General features: G+C 50.6%; 1 protein-coding gene across 3 annotated transcripts; it reads right to left on the minus strand.

Moving 5' to 3' along the window:
- Nucleotides 1-300: 300 nt before the first annotated feature.
- LOC108626033 (uncharacterized) lies at nucleotides 301-20166 on the minus strand. 3 transcript variants are annotated; one of them, XM_026814472.1, is made up of 13 exons: nucleotides 19314-20166; nucleotides 7121-7292; nucleotides 7023-7046; nucleotides 6824-6939; nucleotides 6488-6725; nucleotides 3278-6295; nucleotides 2918-3115; nucleotides 2161-2836; nucleotides 1881-2081; nucleotides 1448-1603; nucleotides 1065-1342; nucleotides 800-997; nucleotides 301-692 (listed from the first exon to the last, which is right to left on the minus strand). In XM_026814472.1, exons 1-13 carry the CDS (start codon nucleotides 19395-19397, stop codon nucleotides 451-453), a joined length of 5601 nt encoding a protein of 1866 aa, XP_026670273.1. In that variant the 5' UTR covers nucleotides 19398-20166; the 3' UTR covers nucleotides 301-450. The 3 variants fall into 3 exon arrangements, 2 of the variants coding, with proteins under 2 accessions (XP_026670273.1, XP_017881922.1); XM_018026433.2 differs by having other exon boundaries at nucleotides 1448-1582; nucleotides 19314-19397; XR_003389342.1 differs by lacking the exons at nucleotides 301-692; nucleotides 800-997; nucleotides 1065-1342 and having other exon boundaries at nucleotides 1520-1582; nucleotides 1771-2081.
- Nucleotides 20167-20337: the final 171 nt, after the last annotated feature.

Genomic DNA, 20337 nt, shown 5'->3' on the forward strand with positions numbered 1-20337 from the left:
ATGCACTTTAGAAACGCATTTCTTAAAAAGAAATCAGACGTCGGAAGAACATTGCTAATAATAAACAACAAAAAAAAATTTTCGATTTTTCCGAGATTTTTCCAAGGGGTACCTCTTCAATTTCTTCCAAATTTTCGTTTTTGGCCAATAACTCCCAAACCGTTGAACATACGGANATTTTGAAAAAAAAAAAAAATTTTCGTCAGCGTCAATACTTAATTGGATATTTCCTTCTATACTTTTTAGCACGTAGCTATTTATTATTAGCATTATTCTTCCGACGTTTGATTTCTTTTTAATTATAGGAAATGCGTTTTTCTAAGGTACATAAACTTTTCGGATTGACTCGCCAAGCCAATACATCCTTAAATCTGCTCGTCGCAAAGACGAATCTGTTCGTCGAACGTGCGATCCAACAAATAAATACAGATATTGTCAGTCTTGTTTTTGTTAAAAATTAGCTGGACAGTTGCGCTCGTCGCTACCGTCCGAGCATTCTAAAAATCCGTTGCATATACGCGATTTCGGCAAACATTCGCCCAGTGGACACCGATGACCCTTGCAGGTCGACGTGATGGATCGAACGTCTTCGTTCGAGATCGTGTACTCGATCCACGGGAGGTAATGATGAACCTTTGTGTAAACTCCGGGCCTTCCAGGTCTGGCGCAACCGTAACCGTTCGAAGTGATACCTGAAGAAGCGACGTTTGCGATTAAACGTGTTCGAGCGGTGTACGTCGTGAACCGATTTTGATCTATTATCTCGATTCCCCTACGTCTTCCACCGAGTAATGCTCACCATGAAGTGTGTATTTGTTATCAGATCCCGAGCATACGAGAGGTCCGCCGCTGTCTCCTAGACAAGCGTCTCTTCCACCGTCCTTCAATCCTGCGCACAGCATCCCTGACGTAATCCTGTACAGCGGGAGGAACAAAGTTTTCCGACGACACTCCTCCGTCGAGATCACCGGCAGTTGCACCTCTTGCAAGGTATCCGCTGTTGAGTAATACAAATCTTTCGTCAATCCGGTGCGCGGTTAAAAATATCGCGAGAGACCACTTACGAAATATTCTCCCTATCTCGAACAATTGTCCCCAACCGGTCACGGTGCACATGGTCCCGCTTCTCGGTTCAGACTGTGGGAGGCACACCGGTCGTACGTAGTCGCTGAAAGTGACCTGAGCCTCGAGCCTGAGCATTGCTATATCGTTTATAAATCCATTGTCGATGTAGTCGGGATGCAGCGATATGTGATCCAGCCGCAGCACTTGCTCGTACGGGCTGGGGAAGCTTCCCCTCCGAGTCGCGCCGATTCTCGCGACCCAATACTCGTCCTGAGCACTGTTTGACAGTATTCGAACACGTATTAAGCATCGACGGTAACGAATTATTTTCCCACTATCGGTCGTTGACGGAGCGAGCAGGCAGTGGTTACGGGTCACTTACTGGTAGAAACAATGTGCCGCGGATAAGATCCATCTATCGTTGATCAGAGCACCCCCGCATTGATAGTCACCTTCCTTGTACAGTGCCACTTGCCAGGGCCAGCTCCCGGCCGAGGAACTCCCACCTCCGACGATTCTATAACGCCGAACATACGATCTGTTTCAATGCCTCAAGCATTATTTCACGAAACTGAAACGTTACAAAGAGCTTCTCGATGAAGTTTACGTTACGAGTTACGGGCACGAGGCTCGATAAATCGTAGCGTTGTCGTATAGATCTAATTCTACTCGTCCGTAAACTGCCGTGGCCAAAACGTTTATTACCGTCAGTGTGTGCGAGACAGAGAGCATCGTCCCGAAGCGCGTCTACACACAGTTGCGTACGAACGATCTGGTCGGCGCATAATTATGTGAAACTGGTTCAGTGAGTATACCTAGCTTGGGACGGTGCCTGAGTTCGTATTCCGCACTCAAGGTTCTTGCACTTGACCCTGAGAATCTCGCCGCTCGGACATTCGGACGGTTTGAAAGTGAGGATCGTTTTATCCGGGGCTTTCTCGCTGTACGACAAGGCATAGTACGATCTCGCGGACGTCGGATTTTCGTCCAGTACCTTCTCCACCGTGTCGTAATCTCTGAAAGATGGTCATCAGATCTTGTAAGAAAATGTTTCGTCGCGGAGTAAAGTTTAAATCGCACGTTTCCAACACTCACTGATAAGTAATCGCCTTGCAAACTGCTCTGCCGAGGTCTTCGATGGTCCAAGCAGCTTGCCTCTCCTGCGCGAGGTCGTGCATTCTGCCGAGACACAATTTTCCCCATTTGCCATTTTTGCGGACGTTCAAGTAACCCTTCTCGTTGTAATTGTCGATCTCTTTTCTCGTCACCGGCGTTTCGTCGTTATTCTTCGCGTTCACGTGGATAGAATTGCCGTGAGTTACCGCGTCCTTGGCGTGCGGCGATATTTCCCGTCCAGAGACGAGGGTCGTCGCGTTGAGCAACGCTTTTTCTTCAGTGACCGACTCGTCTCTGGTAACCGTGATCTTTTCTAATTGAACTTGACCTTTGATCGCGTGCAAGGTGGTCGACTCCGAGATCGAGGACTCCACCGCCTCTTGATCGTAAAATACGTCCTTATCAGCGGTCGATTCCACTCGTGGAAAGTGGTCTTCGGACGGCGGTCGTTCGTCTCTGGTCACGGTGACGTTAGACGTATTCTCCGTCTCGTCCAAGTTACTCTCTTCGTAATTCAGCGAATCTTCTTCTATCAGCGCGGTGCATTTTTTCTCGTCCTCTCCCCCGGGACAGTCCGCGTAGCCGTTGCAAACTCTGTCCTGGTCTACGCAGGATCGACTGTTGCCGCAAACGAACTGACCGTCCTCGCACCAGTCTAGTCAACAGCGGTAAAAGAGAATTTTGAATTTTCAACGTGAACGTGCAATTATTCTTGATTTAAAATCATTCTATATACCGCAATCAGTTTCGTCCGAGTAGTCCCAACAGTCCGCGACGCCGTCACAAATCTTTTCTTGCAAGAGCTGAGCTCGTAAAAAGTCGGCGCACGTACAATTTGCCTCGTCCTCGGAACTCGGGCATTCACCCAACATGTTGCATCTACCGCTGGAGGGTAAGCATTTACCATCTTTGCAAAGGAAGCCGAGACAATCATCTGCGAAAAGTATGGTATCTGATAGGAATCGTGAATCGTCGTCGTGTCCGTTTAGTCAACATCCAAACGACACAGACTCGAATCCAACGATCAAATATTTGACTAGAGAATGTCTTACGCGCGTGTCAATGAGTCGATGTTAAAATTAGGAGAAAGAATTACCGGTTTCTAAATTCTCTTCGGTAGTGGAGATCATCTTGTCGGTTCGGTCTTCCATTTTATTTAAAATTTTCGTCAATATCTCGACACCGTCGCGGGTCATCGTGAACGCTGCGCTCGAATTCATCAGCGTCTCGTTCCCCGTGGCGACATCGGCGATCTCTCTCAGCTTCTCGAAGTCCGGCAGCGGTCGATGCTCCTCCGATTTCGTGTTCAACTTGACGTTCGACTTATGAGGTTTCGACTCAGGTCTAGAGTCGTTCTTGCTCTTGGCAGGCTCGTTCTCCACTCCGACGTCCGCCAATTGCTTCAATCTGTCCAAGAGATATTCGTTTTCATCGATCGTCGAGATCTTTCTGTCGAACGTCTGCGTCAGACCCTTTTCCTTCACAGAGATCTGATCCTTGAAGGATCGATTCTCCTCGTTAACGGATACCTCCTTGGGATACGTCGTTGTTTGCTCTTCGTGATATTCGGTGCGTATCACTGGGAGCGAGGTGGAATTGGTCACGATGAATTTCAGTACGACGGGACTCCCTTTGATGCTCGAGGATACCTTGGTGCTAGTCGAGGTCACCACTTCTACGATCTGTTCTACCGTGCCGTTATGAAAATACTCTTGGTCTCCCTCGGGACGATCAGACGAATCGCGCTTTGTCGTGTTTCCGTCACGACTTTGTGCACCGAACAATCGTTCTAAGAGCACGGCATCGTCCGAGGAGCTGCGATCGTCAGACGCGTCGTCGGTCCTCATCGTTTTCTCTCTGTCGATCTTCGGCCGTGGTCTCACGGGCCTTCCGATGCCCGTGTTGCTCTTTACAGGCGCCAGCGTGACCAAATTCTCCACCACGTACGCCTTCAGGGTATCGTTGTAAATTTTCTTCTTAGCTTCGACCGAGTTCGACGATCGATTGGCAGTCGCATTGGGAAACCGATCGTTCTCGAGTTTCGACGACGAGTTACTTTCCGACGAGTCGGAATCCCCTTCCCCGGGCGTGTGTTTCAAAGTGTCGATCTCGATGAAGGTCGAGTTTCTCGAAACACTGGCCGTCGATCTTTCCGGGGCTACTTCCTTGTGCTTTTCTTCGTTCTTCGCGATCAGTTTGTCCGCGATATCGTAGAGTGGACGTATCGTTTCCGAATAAACCTCCGTGGTGCTCAACTTCAAGAACTTGTCGTTGTCTATTGAACTCTCGGTACTCGATTCGGCCGATTCGTGTGCGCCAACTTTCGTAGTTGCAGCGGAACCGTTCGTACGTAAGTCAACATTGGTATCGTTACTTTCTCTGTCAAAAGTTTTTAATTCAATGATTTCCTTCTGAATCCCTGACGACGTCGTCCAAGTTTCTTTCGGTTTGTCATCCGAAGCCGCGGTGAACTTGCCTCCCGTTGTACCGTGCGTCACCGCGTTCATTTCCTGGTTCGACGAACCGTTCCTTCGGCTCTCGGTGTCGTCGACGACGGACGCGATTTTGTCTACGGGTATCGTGTGTCTGAACGGCTTTAGAGTTCCGGAACTCTCGATCAAGCTCGGCCTGATCCCAGCCCCGTTCAAGTCCGGCGTTTTGTAACTGGTGTAGACCGGTTCCTGCGCGTTTTTGTCGACCTTCCTATCTTGCAAACCGTCGTTACGACGTTTATCCACGGTCTGGATGCCCGAATAACGATTTCTCGCTTCCAAGTCGACGTCCACGTCCGGAACTGGCTCCGCCACACCTACGCCCGACACGTTCGTCGTCGATTCCTCGTTCGAATCTCCCTGAACCGGCTCCTGTCTAAGAGTGCTCGAGCCGGTCGAAGCCAGAAAACCGTCCGAACCTTCGTCGTCTTCGATACCGGTGCTCTGACCCATTTTCTCTTTATTCGTCTCGATGGGGTCAGGAGTCTTAACGTTCAATTTCTCGTTTCGTTCGTCAGTACCGTCCGCCACCGGGTACGTCACTCGCGAATCGGAGACCCTCCAACCTGTCTCGTTTTCGTCGGTAAGTCGGTCAGGTTTGGCGAAAGAGGACTCGGTCTTCTCCGTCAGCGATGGTGTCCGAAGCTCGACGTCGTACGTCTCTGGTGGCAGTTGACCAGCGACTTCTATATCCGGTATCCTGACCGGCACAGCCTCCGCGAACATCTGCCCGTCCTCCGACAACTTGTTTTTAAACTTTCCGTTCACTCGGAAGTTCACCACTTCCTGAGGAACGACTCTGTCCCGAGGGAAATCGGCGTCCGCGACGTCGAAGGTGCTCATCCCAGGCACGTCGACGTACGGCGCGATCATTTCCAAAGGCTTAGCGATATCGATTCTAGCCGTCGACGACTCGGCAACTCGGCTTGGGACGTCGTGTTCAGGAGTTTTCGTAGACGCGCCGGGAGTGTTCTCTCCAGAATTGCCGTGGTTCACTTTGTAGTCAGTTTTCGTGGTCTTCTCTACGCCGCCCGGCAACAGTTTCAACTCGGGGTTCCCGTATCCAGGTATAATGGGTCTCCACGGCGACGTCTCGAGATCGGGCTTGCGGAAATCCTCGAAGAGATCGTCGTCTCTTATCGGAGTCGTGGAATCCGTAGACGTAACGAGCTTTTTAGTGGATCCGTGATCCGCGCCGTTGGACGACTCATTCTTAACGGTGTAATTGGTCCTCTCTCTCGTTTCGTCGGTCGTTTGAACGGTGCGCTGAGTCGTTCCAGCGGTTTCCGGCACGGTGCTCGGCTCGTTCGTAGTCTGTCGTTGAGGTAGCGATACTTTGGTATTGTTCATTGCGACCGTTTCAGCTGTCGTCGATTCCTGGCTAAAGTTGGTCGTTTTGTTCGAGGAGCTGACGTTCACCTTCGAAGCCGTGTAAGTCCCCTGTATCGTCGGTATGTCGCTGAAGTCGATCTCAGGTTCGGTAGATTCGATCTTGCTCGGTCTCGATTTTTGTTTCGACGTTATCAGAGTGCTGTTTCTGTTCGGTCGCAAAAGGCCGTTCTTCGTGATCATCGCGTTCCTCTGTGCTTGTTTTTGAGCTCCCGGCACGTCTTGGTTCATCCCTAAACGATCAGAAACAAACATTTCGTACGGTCGAGAAAATTATTTTACGCGACGCGTCGAGAGTGAACGCGCCGGATCGTGAAAAAGAACATGCATCTTGATACCGTACGAGCGGCAGAGTCAAAGTTACGCTAATGGTTGTTTAATTATGACGTCGTTTTCTCATCGCGATCGATCCAGCGGATGCTCACTTTTTACTGATATACTAGCGAGGTCCAGTTCCACGTCCTTGAACAAGGAGGACGACGAATACGTCTCTTTCGCGATGATGTCTTCGATCGTGTCCTCGACGTTCGTGATCGACCGCGGCACCTTCCTCCTGTCGAGATAGATCCTGAAGAACACCTTCAGCAGACCGCTTTCGAACTTATCTACGATCGTCTGCTTGTAAGCGGTGCCCAACACGCTTCTTCTAAATAACAATTCGAACTGAAACACACGATTCGTCTCTCAATCCTTGAACTCTCTATTTAACTACGCGCGACGACGCGACTCATCGACGAACGGCTGTTACTCGGCCAACTTACTATGTTCTTGTACTTGCGTTCCCTCTCGCGGAACACCATGCTGGTGTTCAGTTTTAACATCGGATTGTATTTCTCTCCCTTGGACACCCTGAAGCTACAGGAGAACCCCACGATCGCTGAAACATTGCAGACACTCGTATTTCACACTCTACTCGTTTCGTCCTGTTATACCTGTCGATCAGTGGACCGTGACGCTCACCATTTTTCGAGTCGGTCCGTAGAGCTGAAACAGAATCGATTTTTTACCAACACGATCTCGCGTAACGTTGACAAACAGGGTGCAAGAGTCGAACGAACCTCCCATCCATAGAGCGAGCCCTGCGATCGCCAAGACCGCAATTAGCACCAGCATAGCCGAGACAATTAACATCGCGCTGCCAATCTTCCACGTGGTGCTACCTCGCTGCTTCTTCGTTTGCTGAGGCGACACTCGGGACCACGTCGAGCGCGGTGGTAAGTAATAGTCGTTCTACAATTTAAAAACGTATCCGCGTATTTAAAAAACAATCGTTGTTCGCGACGACCAACGACGATCCGGGAAAAGGAATTTATCCGTTCGGTCGTTCGCTCGTTTCCAATTTTCATTTCCCACTTGCCGTCGCGTTACGCGCGTACCATTAGCTTCTTCCATCGTGTGAGAACGGTATGTGACGAGAACGTAATTCTCTGGTAGCGTTATTGGCCGACTGCGGCGGAAAGTTTCCCTTCGCGTCGGGCATTTTATATTTATTGACCAACTGACCCGTCGCGATTCAATAATCGGAACGAGCAATAAATTTAGTCAGGTGTACAGTAATACTAGTAACGGTACCGCTCCGCCGCGAGAAGGCATGCTTTAAAAAAGAAATAAACATAAGGAGAAGAGATGCTTCTCCAAAGCGCTGCAGGTGGCACCGTACAGAAAACTTATTACATCGTCCCATTTAATGATAGTGCATGGAACGCGATCCTCGAGACTGATACGATCCGGTTACAGAGACGTAACGACATCATTTATTTTCGCGAGAAAGATCAGATTGAAATCGCCAAAGCGTGAAAATAAAGAAACGTCGAAGCTTTAACGTACGTCCCAGAATCGCGAGAACTGTTACGTGGGGTAAAGTTCATCCCGCGGCACACACGACTGAAACCGGTGAGAAAACTTGGTGCCTCAAGGTCCGACGAGTGGACCAGCTTGCCTAAAACTCGATAAATGGAGAGACGTTGTGGACGTTGTGGATACGCTGTAACGTTTGCCACGGTCCGTTGCCAATCAGTTGCCGTCACAGAGAAACCACGCGTGAAATCACTGAATCGATGCCCGATACGTACTTGGACAGGAAAACGTTTTTACCGCTTACACCTCGAACCTTCGAGTCGCCTCGACATCGAGACAATAAAAACGATCATTCCGCGAGATTAAAATACTTTCGCGACGCGCCACGGTGCTCGATGTTTGCGTTCGCACGAAATTAACGATTCCGATGAAGGGTGAAAAGCAATTTTGCGGATCGCACGATCGCAGACTTCACGGTCGTATCGGGCAAGAAGCGCGCGTACGCCGAGGTCGTTGCCTCCGAAAACGAGGAACCCGATCCTAAAAAAAGGCTGTGACGCAACTCGAATATCATTATCTCGTGGCATACGTGATACGTCGGGTCGGCGCAAAAGTTCTTGTCTAACGTTTGGACACTGGAGGATCAAACGTTTTCTGGCTCGACGTGGTACCACGATTGAAACAAATCGCGTTATCGTGTCGGAATCGAACACGGGTAAACGTGTCCGGTACGAGGGTCGTTTCCGCGAAACGTCACGGTCGTCTAACGATCGAGTATCGACGACGTCGGGTCGATCTGATCGTGAACATCGTCATCGTCCCCGGAGGGGAATCGCGCCTGCTGAAATCGCGTATCGAGCGCACGACCGAGCGGCCCGAGAGCATGTACGCGATTAGATTGCCGGTTCACCGCGGCACATCGGTCGGATCGAATCGGGAATCCATCGGCCAAGAATTTCAACGTAGCAACGATGCACCGTTAGGGGTTTCATCGACGTCGTGACTCGGTGGGAAGAAACCGTGCCCCGTTTCTGCCCGTTCTCTCGCCGATTACAATACCAGCGCTGACCGCGTACGCGTCAACGACGCAGAATCGCACGAGCCGTTTCGAAGATGAAACGTAATCATGGAACGTCCTCATGTTCAGACTCCTTCACCAGCGTCAGCGTTCGAGGCCAAGTGGTAAAAACGATTTTAATACTCGGGAACGTGAGCGATTCTTAATAATGTTTATGTCACGGTGGTACAGCTTGAATTAAAACCGAGTTTCTATTATGCGTCGAACGACGCGGCGATGGTACCGCAGCGTATTTACGAGACAACGAGTCAGCGTGAAAGAGGTGGTTCGCGGTGGTGGACCGCGCGCGAGTTCGTCAAGGGTCATTCTTTACGTCGTTCTTGATTTATCCCCGGACATCTCTTTTCATTAGCATTACGGAACAACGGAGAAATGAGAAAAATTAAGGGGACGAACGCGCGGTCTTCATCGTGGCCACAGCTTATTCATTTCGACCACGTGAAATTCAATTTACCGTACACGACGTCCTGCGGTCCTTATCCCGCGTGTCTTTCGTCCCGCGTTCTGCTTTTGTCTCTACTCTTTTCTCATCGTTTCAATTGAACGTCCAGCTACAACATCCTTGACAGTGAGATATCGGGATAACGGTACGGGTCCATACAGCGAATCGCGAATCGAAATATTTGCTCCCGTGAACAAAACCAAGTTACAAACTGTCTCGATTATAAAACTCATTATTATCACTCATTTATTCTTCAGGCTCGTTCGCGTCGGTCCAACGTTTTATTATAGACTGACCTAGGATCAGTCGTTGCGATCGTAAATAAACGACTCGATCGGGGATACTGATTCACGCGATTTTCCATGAGTCGGTCGATCGCTATGCTCCAAATGACAGTCGTCCGCGATTTGGGTCAACATCTTGGAGAACGAAACGATTACGTTTGCACGGAAAGAACGGAGGGAGAGTGATTACTCTCCGACCGATCGGCCGGTACGCCGATCCTCGTGGAAATTTCGCTGGTAAAAATATTAGCACCTCGACGAGAACATTTCGCCTCACCCTGTCCACTGAGACGGTTCGGTATCAGTCTAAACGCAAGCTACGTTCGATTCGCGTTTAATTAAGATTAAACGTGACATAGGAGAAGATCCGCGGCGTTTGAATTGAGCATTCAGGGAATTCACTCGTAAAGCCTGGGCACGGGTCGTTTACCCGTTGCAGCGACAAAAGGGCCCGTCCAGTGCTATGCAATTTCCGTCGAAGGACGCGGAGTTTGTCGGCATCTCACAGAAGGCCCGCCGTTAGAATCCCCATTAACGTCGACAGTATCGACGTTCGCTGACCCTGAGACGGCCTGACGCCAAGAGAAATCTGAACGTTCGCCTCGTTACAAAGAGATGCGTCGTCGCCTTTCAGGGATTTTTCTTTTACACCGTCCAACGACGGATTCTCCGACGATTCGAGCATTCTCGTTAATTAACACACGATGCTGAATCGTTGATCGTACTTCGAATCGTTCCGCAGTATCGCGTTCGCTCGTTTGTCGTTGCAGATCAGCGCGTACTTTAATGGACGCCTTTTTCCGGCCATTCATCGCTCCCTCGTTACACGTTTCCCGATAGTAGATACGCGCGTACGCGCGAGCTGTAAGAAGGATCAGTGGTCTGCGCTTAAACCGCGTTACCGAGCATGTCCAACTATGTGGATCACGAAGCGTGGTAACAGCTACAGCCAGACCATTCTCAAAGAGACCATTAGCTTCGCCGCCGCGTGCGTACGGCTGAAATTTAATGACCACCACCCCGGAAGTTAGACGCGCCTACCCTCGCGCGATCGTTCCCTCGAAGACGCGTTCGATCGATGCGTCGCTCGCAGACCAGAACCGCGCCTTTCATCTTTTCACGGTCGATGGTACCGCCGAGTTTCCGGAATTCATTTCGACGGTGGTGCTCGCCTCCGACGCGTCCTTCCGTCCGTTCTCACGGGATGATCGACGACGTTTTCGCGCTTCTTCCGAGCTAAACGAACGATTTATTTGGAGAGCCAACGATGTACGATTTCTTGCTACCAAAAGGAAGACGCTAGTCGCTTCACTCACGAGGGCTCGAGAAAATGAACCGGGCGCGAGCCGACCCCATGCATCATTTCGCCTATCGTCGGATCATCGCGGCACCTTCGATCATCGCTGCGAGAACGTCATAAATCATGAAACCGATGAAGGCCGATAAATCGAATGCGTGTCGGTCGTACCATCTGTACAGCCGTTTAACGATAACGGTATTAATGACTGGCAGAGATTTCTGTTCGAGTTCGAACGACCGTCCGAGTCTTTAAAAGAATATATAATTACTCGTACCACTGCCCATATTTTTCATTTCTCTCTCTCTCTCTCGGGGTAAGAGAAGATGTCAGGAGATTCCCGTGGCCAGCCTCTTGATCACTGTAGACGAGACCTTCGACGAGGAAAGATGCGCGTAGAAAAAGACGGCAAGGGGATCGGTACAGGTGCGTGGTCCATGACCTGGGCGGAGTCGTTCCGCGGCCTTCGAAGGGGAAGCGCGAAGGGAAACGCGACGGCGAGAGAAGACGCGACCGCGGGTGCAAAGATCTCCCAAGGCCGGCACCGTGCACCGCTCGTCCTTGTCTCGCTTAATGAGACTCGTTAGAAACGTGTACGCGCACGTACGTATTCGCAGCCAGATATACAGGTTTGCGACGAAGCGGCCGGTGCCCCTGCCGGGACTCGAACCGTGCGACGGGCCCCAGAAATGGACCGGACGCCGAGCTGGGGAGGATCGGACTCTTTCGCCTCTTTATACGTTCTCGGAACTGGTCTGCCACGACGTAAAGTAAGCGATTCAGGATGAGAAGCGTTGAGGTAACCGACGCACGGATAGGGCAACGATGATCGCGGACGACCGAACGCTCGATGCCACGAAACGTCACTCAGTACCCGTTGATCATTTCTCGCCTACCGAGCGAAAAAGGAATTCAGACGTTTTACGAGGGTGTTGGTTGGACCCCTACCTGGTTTCAGGGTCGGTTCACCGGTTCGGTCGGGTATAGGAAACGATACTTTAGAAAGTACTTGTTAGTTCTGTATGAAACGGACGCGTTTTGTTGCGACGTGCTTCGATGGTAAATGTTTCGCGTCTGTACGCACGGATTCTCACTTTTATTCGTCGGTGAGTCGCTCCTCGACAAAGGGGGAGACGCAGAGAGGAGAGGCAAAAAGTTGACCGATCCAGGAGACCTCGCATTTTTCTGCCGAGGTACTCGCTCGAAATACCTTACGAACTCGGGATAAATATAGACTCGACGAGTTAGCGAACAGCTGTTAAAAATAGCAGATTCCCTTTCTTGAAACGAGATTGCACGCTTTCCCTAAAGACAGGATGGAACACGCGGCATTGCGTTTAATCGATTTCGATTACTTTTAGAATTTACAAATTGATTTATAATCATACCACCAAATTAAATAGCTTCGAACGACGTGAACGATCGAAAGAGCGATTGGTATGCGGTCGACCGTCTTCCTTTTTCAATTTGGACTTCACGGAAGGAAGCGCGAGGTGTTTCAGCGTAAAGTATAGTTTGTCACTCGCTTACCAAGTGCCATTAATTAGAAGCCTGACGCGAATCATTATTCGATTCTTCTCTCAAACGTAAAGGTATTTAACTTTAATCAAGTGGTTATTAAATTTCTAAATTCGTCATGTACTCTGTGAGCTGTTCAGTTTCGAGCGCGCATGGATTTTCAGAGCATTCCCTTGCTCGCGAGAGATCGCGATCTCGACGATACGCGTGTAATTGCCGTAACCGTTGGTGCCCGTGTATCCGGCAACGATTTCCTCTATTCGAACCGTAATCATCACCCGCGAATAATAAAAACTTGGTACGAAGCCGAGCAATACCCGTGTTTGAAGATCTTTCGATGACATCCTTCGGTGAATTTTCTACAGAATTTTTCTTCTCTTCCTACCGCGTACTGACCAGACCGAACGTTTTCGTTTCAGGTCTCTTCTTCGAGATTCTGAGAAACGTTCGATCGGAAGTTAGAGGCCGGACGCATCTCCGCCGAAACAGAAGACCGGAAGCGATTCGAAATTTGCATCTACGTGTCCCGACCCAATGCCACGTCAGGGTAAGCGAGAAAAATTTAAACATCCATTTTCCTCGTTTTACACGTTTTCCCGTAGCGAGACGTGAGAATAATACCGGGCGCACGATCGTTCGTGTTTCCGACAAAAACGGGCACTTGCATTGAGACCGTGAAAAAGAGTCCACGCGCTACTTGTTTTTATCCACGCACCGTTCTGTCGCGCCTTTGAGAATGTCGTAAGTCTTGATTTCATTGAGGAAGAAAGTGAACTGTTGCGCAACCTTGTTGCTTCAATTTACGACGTTTCGTTTCCCGAGACCTCGGCAGGGTAATTAACGAAATCTCGTTAACGCTACCGCGCGCGATGATGCTATCCTCAGCAATTAGGCTCCGTAGAGTCGTGACGTACGCTGGACCGTGTACGTTGACCCTGCGGATCTCCCAGGAGGACCTTAGATCAGGACTTCCAGGCGGTGGTGCGCGTCACCCGAAAATTCGTACGCCACGCGTCGAGTTATGGTTACGATTTCAATGATCTGGTCGAGTCGCTTCGACTCTCTGAACGGAATCACGAGACACAGATAGAATCGTAGAATCTAATTGTTTCCCTGACATCGATTCCGGACGACAGATAAACGAGAACAATCGAAGAAAAAATCATAGCCAGATAACATCGACTATGGTTGAACGTGTAAAATGAGGAACAGCGCGTAGACAAACGAGAAAAATCGTACACTAATGGAACCTAGATAGCCGAAGGTCTGTCGGAGACGACTCATCGCCAATGTAGTAATCGTCGTAATCTCGGATCAATTTCTGATAGAACGTAATTGAGTTTCGCCAACGTGGACGTCGATCGGTGATCGACGTGACTTCGGGAACAGCGTACACATGCCGAGTCAGAGGCTTCTAATCCGGGTCCGTTGAACCTAACTGTCTCCCATTATGGTGATCGCGGTTGGGCGAAAAGGAAGGTCACTCGTTGCCTTCGCGTTTCTATCTCGATCTTGCTGCCTGTTCATTAACTGGGAGACCTAATTACACTGTCTCGATCACCACGCGACGTTATTAACAAGCCGTCGGCCGCGACCTAAAAGCGGCTAATCAAGGACGGTCGATCAGTGATCAACGTGACATTTAAAATCTGCTCGAATCAGCGTCGCCTGAAAAATGCGAAGCGTCCATATTTTCGTAACGAGCCTCTTAATTATAGTTTCGCAGACGTTTTTCCGTTCGCCGTTTGATCGTCGCCCTCTTTTTTCCTCGGCGTATAAAACGACCTGATGCGGGTACAGCTCGACGTATAGAGGAGGCTCTCGAGATGAACGGAGGATCGCGTGTCGTTCGCGCGTCGAGTTCCTCCAGCGAATTCGAGCGGAAAATCGGCAAACGTCTCTCGTACCGTTTTCCCTTTTCGCGCGCGCAGGGGTAGCCAGGTGTGATCGTACGTATCGCGTATACGCGGTGAGAATTTCCCGCATAACAGGCACGCGCGAGTGGAATCGAGTCAGCCGACTCTGATCGACTTCCCGGTCGGAGTCAGTGAAGTTACATTCCAACCGACTCGTTCGCGGTCACGTACCTACATACGAATACAGCTCGTGCTTCCGGCGTTAAACGATCAAGACCGAAGCATCGAGATCAAGGAAATGCGTTTCCCAAAGAATCAGACGAACGGCAGCTTAAATTGTTTCCTGCATTCCAGATCCTAATCGTGGAACATACATACGTATTTCCAAATTATTCGTTAATTGACTGACTACCCCGTAGCAGTCACGCTCGGCTCATTATCTTTTGCCGCGTTCCGGCGCGCAGAAGGAAGAGTCCTACGAGACGTTGACCCGTGGTCATAATCCTACATAGTGCGTTATAAGATGCGTAAAATTATTCTGCAAAGCTTACCGCCGCGCCGGTCACGTAATCATTATACAATTGTGGAGCTCGTCGAGTGATTCTTGGCACGTTGCCGGGTTCCGGAACGGTCGTTCCGTTCATCGATAAGTCCGAGCAACGCCACGCGAGGGAACCTGTTGGAGAGTTTCCGAGGAAACCCCCGAAACGATTCAGAGGAACCGGACCGATGCGTTCGTCCTTGGCCGTGTACGCGAAACGAACTATTCCCCCGGCATCTCAGACCCAGTCGTTCTCCCCGTCGCTCGATCGGTTCGATCTTTCACCGACGACCGCGTTCATTTGGTATTCCGGCCAAAGTGTGCCAGCGAAATAACAGTACCTACGAGCGAGCAGGAGAACGAGCGAAACGGTCCACCTCTGGTGGTCCTTGCTGCCGGCAGCTAGGTCAACGCCACCTCGGGTTTAACGTCGTTCGGGCTCGGGTACCGAACCATGCAGCCACGAGAAGAAAGGTGGAACAGGAGACGCCGGAGACACGAAGAGGTGATCGAGGAAGCGCCGACGATGGTGTCGTCGTCGCGGCGTTACACCGTGAACAGGGTCTCTTCCGACGATCCTCGAGTCACGATTCTCTTTTGTAGCAGCCGAACAATCGGCAACGTCCGTCGTGTTCGCATAAAAAGGCGATTTGATTTCGAGGGGATAAGAGGGATACGTTGCGTACAGACTATTACGCCGGCGGACTCGATGCCTCCGACGTCGACGTAAACAACGGTCTGAACGCGGAGCTGTTCGCGGTTCTCGCTACGTGGCTACGTTTCGTAGTCACCGTCCGTGGCAACGGCCGGAATCCCGCGAAGGGAGACCGAGAAGAAGATGAACGACAGCATTGTTATCATCGCTTTAATCACGGTCTTTGTTGGCGTGGCGTTCCCCTCCTCGAGAATACTCGAGGGACGACGCGCCGCGATCGTCCGAGCCGCAGACGTTCTTTGAAAAAGACCAAGATGAAGGCGAAGCGAGAGAGAAATATACGGACAGAAGAATAGACCGCGCCGGTGGACGTCCGTGTCGCATTGTGCTCGCGAAAACGGAGAATCGACCAAGAGCGGGACGTTCGTATCTCGTTCGCAACGCGGTCATCGATGCGTGCCAACGCGGAGCTCGACCGCGTTACCTTTTCCAAACGTTTCCCTCGAGTTCGCATCGCGCATAAGTAACGCGGTTCGCCGCGGCAATGATGAAGAATCGTTCGACGGATCAGGGTCGTTATTCTCCGCGCGATGTTGCGGCTGATGGCGATTTGTCCGGGACTCGCGTTCCGCGCGGCCGCGACAAAAGGTACCGGCCACGGCTCCCTTCATCCTCGTACCTACGTACGCGCAGTCCGACGCGCGAACCTTTTGTGTACACGGTCTCTTCTTCTTCCCGTTGAATCTTTCGTTTGTAAATTATTAGCGGAGAATACGCTTATCGTTACGGCATCGTTGCGTCGATAAATCATGCCCGAGCTGTTTTCCCGTCGCATCGTCGATTCGTAAATTGTTGCACGCGGCCCCGCGGCCTGTAATTACTCGAGCTGTCGGAGCACGATGGCCCGAGGACGATCGTAGTCTTCGGCCAAGGTCCCTGACATTGTCGCGTTAGTCACCGATCCGCGCTCAATTCTGTTTCGTATCAAGGACGCGAGTCGTTTAGAGCATCTCACGATCGCGCATTCCAATTTCTTCTCGTGGATCGTCGGAGTTTCCACTTTCGTAGAACTTGATCGAACTACAGACTGCGTTCGTCCGCTGGAAAACGATGACACTTCCGACGTGTACAGAAGCGTTCGGCGGAAAGAGGAACGGCACGAGGCTTGAAACAATGGTGCATCTGTTGCACGAGGGTCAACGGACATTGCAAGGTAAAGCGGTCGCGTGTCTTTGACCGGGATGAGACGCAGAAACGCCTCGGTTCATCTTGATGCGCGGAAAAAGCTTAATTGCACCGCGGATTTTAATTACGCGTACGTATTTATGCACGTACGTAGGCTGCGATCTTAACGGAGTATCGTGGAAACGACCGGACGAATCGGCTCGATCCGCGGAAGAACAACGAGGAGACCCGTCGAGTCGACGTCGACCACTGTTTTCCGGAGGGAGACCGTCCGCGCGCGTTAATTCGTGTAATTTCACAGACAGAAACGATGCGTTCGCAGATCTTTATCGTCCCACCGATTTACCGCGAATAAATACCCTGTTCCCACGACGTTTATCGCTCGTACCTGATTCGAGAGAACGGTACTAATGCTGGACGAGGCGCAGGTTCGTGTCGCTTCATTGGCCATGCTCGCTGAATCAGGGCGACCGCGGTCGGAATCCATAGCGACGATTCTACGTACCGAACGATTAGAACGAGATAACGTCGATCACGGTACCATGGAAGACTCCGTTCGAACTTAAAAATTAATTCCGTTACGCGGCACAGAAATATTTGAGAGCCGATTTGTACGCCAGCTGGTCGCTCGTAAGAGGATCGTCGCTGCGAATGGCCAAGTACGAGGACCGTGTACAAATGAAAAGTGCATATGTGTCTGCTCCGCTACACGCCAATGTCTTTACTCGTCCTTCTGACTTCGAACGCATTCATATTTCAGAACCTGGCAACTGCGGGGTCGAGGGGCCGCGGGACAGACGATGGGATCCAAGTGGCCAGGAGAGACGAGACGGCTCGCGGTCGTCGCGGCGGAAAAAAGAAAAGAGAGAAGAAAGCTGGGAATCATCGTCTTCGCGCGATGCCCGAGCCGGAGTCACGGCTTACGTAACTCGACTTTCATGGGAGACAAGGCCAAGGTTTCCGCGATGCAGTGGCCAGGTGAGTTAAGTACTTACGTGTGGTCCCTCCGTTTCGTATTGTTTTATGCCACGACTGGCGACGCATTTAATTATGTCTATCGAGAAGAACGTCGCGGATCTTGCTCGCCGGACCACCGCGACGCTGGAATTTACGGTCGTACAGAGGACCGATGATCACCGCTTCCGTCGCGTAGGGATCGAGAGGTTCCCTACCAGAACGACGGTCAAGCGTTTAAGTACACGCGCTACGTACAATTATTTCTAAGATCGTACGAAAAAAGACACCCGAGGCGCGACGAATGTTTGAGGTAGACTCGAGAGCAGAGTGGTTGTTTGCAGAGATTTCAACGCCGATTTTAGTCCTCTTGCGCGAAGGTTTCGCAATTTAAAATACCGAAGGATAATTGGTCTTCGAGTAAATTTCATTGACACGGTTTAACGATCAACGACAGCCGTTTTCCGTCCGATTCTGTAAACTCTGTTAAATAATAATCGTACAAATTAATTAAATCCATGTTTCACGCGAGGTTCACGATGTTCCGAGCAAGCGCCTACGCTCGTTCATTTGAATCGGTAATATCACACTTCCTTGAGAATTGCCATCTAAATCGTAGCTAATTATACGACATAAATTCGAGCGTCACGCAATTTACTTGAAAGACCTTCTGCTCTCCGCGTTTTCAACCTTCCACGTAATAGATCGACGTTGGAAGCCCTCTCTCTTCAGAGACGCTGTCTGCAACAAATTCTCTTATCTCTCGAGGAGGTTTTCATCCGTTTTCTCCCTTTCATTGCTCCCCTTCGTTGGGAGCACCTTTGTTCGTTAGTAACGGGAAACTGGCGGAACGGAGCGGGCATCGGGAAATCTTCAACGAGTTCCGTGAAACCCGGGTGGGAACAGATTTTTTTTCCCGTTAGTCGTCACTCTCATCGTCAACGTGCATCATTCGCGAACCCGTGGCACACGTCCATCGTGAACTGGCCGTGTGTATAAATGTTTCGATCGACGAAGCAGGCGCGACTTCTTCTATTTCGAGAGATCGATAGATCGCCAATTACATAATTCGACGGAAGACCTGTTCGTCGAGTTCTCGTAATTTTTACCTATTAACAACGAGCAGGAATGACGTCACGGCGAGGCTCCGTGAAAATGATTCAGGATCCTTACGCAGTTATTTGCACGTTACGACCGTCCGGGCAGTAAAATATTTTTCTTTACGGATCAGAGCATCGATCGTTTCTAATAGTTACAAATCGTACATTTATTGCGAGGAATATTGGTTTGCAATTAGAATTATTCGTAAGCGCTCATCTCCCTCTCAAATCTGTTCGAACTGAGACTAAACGAGCCGCAGTCGTACAATAGTTGGGCCGCGTCGCGCGCGCTCACTATGGAACGGGTTTTCTCTCAATAGATGCACTCGCGTTCCTCCTTCGCAGGCTCGACGCGTTCGCTGCGAAGCACGTCAAAACGATTTCCGGTACGGATCGTAACGGAGTCGAAGCCTGAGCAGCCGAACGTCCGGCTGCCCGGACAACGAACGCGATTACGTTTTCGTTGGTTTCGTGGAGATGGGAAACTATGAAATTCTCCATAAGAGTTTTGTCTCTCTCTTCGTCCGAGAGATTCGTCGCTCACCTGATAGGGATAGGCACCCGGTCTGTAGTAGCCGCCGGTGTTCATTGCCGGATAACTTTTATTACTGCCGCATACAGAGGCCATCTTTCATCGATTCCTGTTCGCTGTTTCTTGGCACGAGTTCTCTTCACTTCCCCTTTTCACTCGCGGTTCTACTGCAAAGGACAATGGGATCGCCTCGTAGCCGTCTCAAACCCTTCGGGACGCTTTCATCGTCGAGGTCTGCAGCTCCTTTTTTACGAAGCCGATCGCACGGTCTGTTTCAAAGAAACGGGGCGAGGAAGCGTCACTGCATACGAAACCGAATCTCGATACTCGTTCGCTCGGAGCCCCGGGGAGTAACGATATTTTCGCGACGCAGTCGAGGTGTTCAGGGTCACGGTGCTGCACCGCGATTTTTTCAGAGGCCCGGTACGGTCCCGTAGACACGCACAATTCCCGATATATTCAAACTCGACCGGCGTTTTTTCTTCCCTCGTTACCCGTCGATCGGCCGACCCATAAAAAACCAGTTCATCTTTCGGACCAGTTTTAAATGGTCTCGGACCTCGTTAATCCCAATCTTCTTTCGATTCCAAACGATTGCACCGTCTCCTGTTTCGACACCAGTACGATTTTGTCTTTACGACGACCCGAACAAACTTTATCGGAACTCTTTTTGTCACCACCAGTCGCGAAAGGACGATCCTCGTCGAAATCGCAGGATCGTGTCGTCGTTATTCACGAATCGTTCGCGTCGGTCCGCACGCGTTCGATGAAAGCTTAACGATCGTTCGAACGATCGTGCAAATCGCAGTTTGATAGCGAGACAGAGACGAGGTATAGAAAGCACGCGGCACCACGTCCTTCCTCTGAGACGGTTGACCACCGACTGACAGCAGGAGATCTTCACGCGCCGCCGTTCTTCATCTTCATCCTTCCCTAACCGGCACCGTTCGTCCCCGACTTCTTCAGCCCCGGAGCGAGCCAGCTTTGTCGGCTGGGCTTCGGCTTCGCTTTTTGGCGGGTTCTCTTCCTCGTGAGA

Source organism: Ceratina calcarata, unplaced genomic scaffold (assembly GCF_001652005.2).
Source record: "Ceratina calcarata isolate Rehan_Ccalc_2016 unplaced genomic scaffold, ASM165200v1 scaffold39.2, whole genome shotgun sequence".
Taxonomy (NCBI): Eukaryota; Metazoa; Arthropoda; class Insecta; order Hymenoptera; family Apidae; genus Ceratina; species Ceratina calcarata.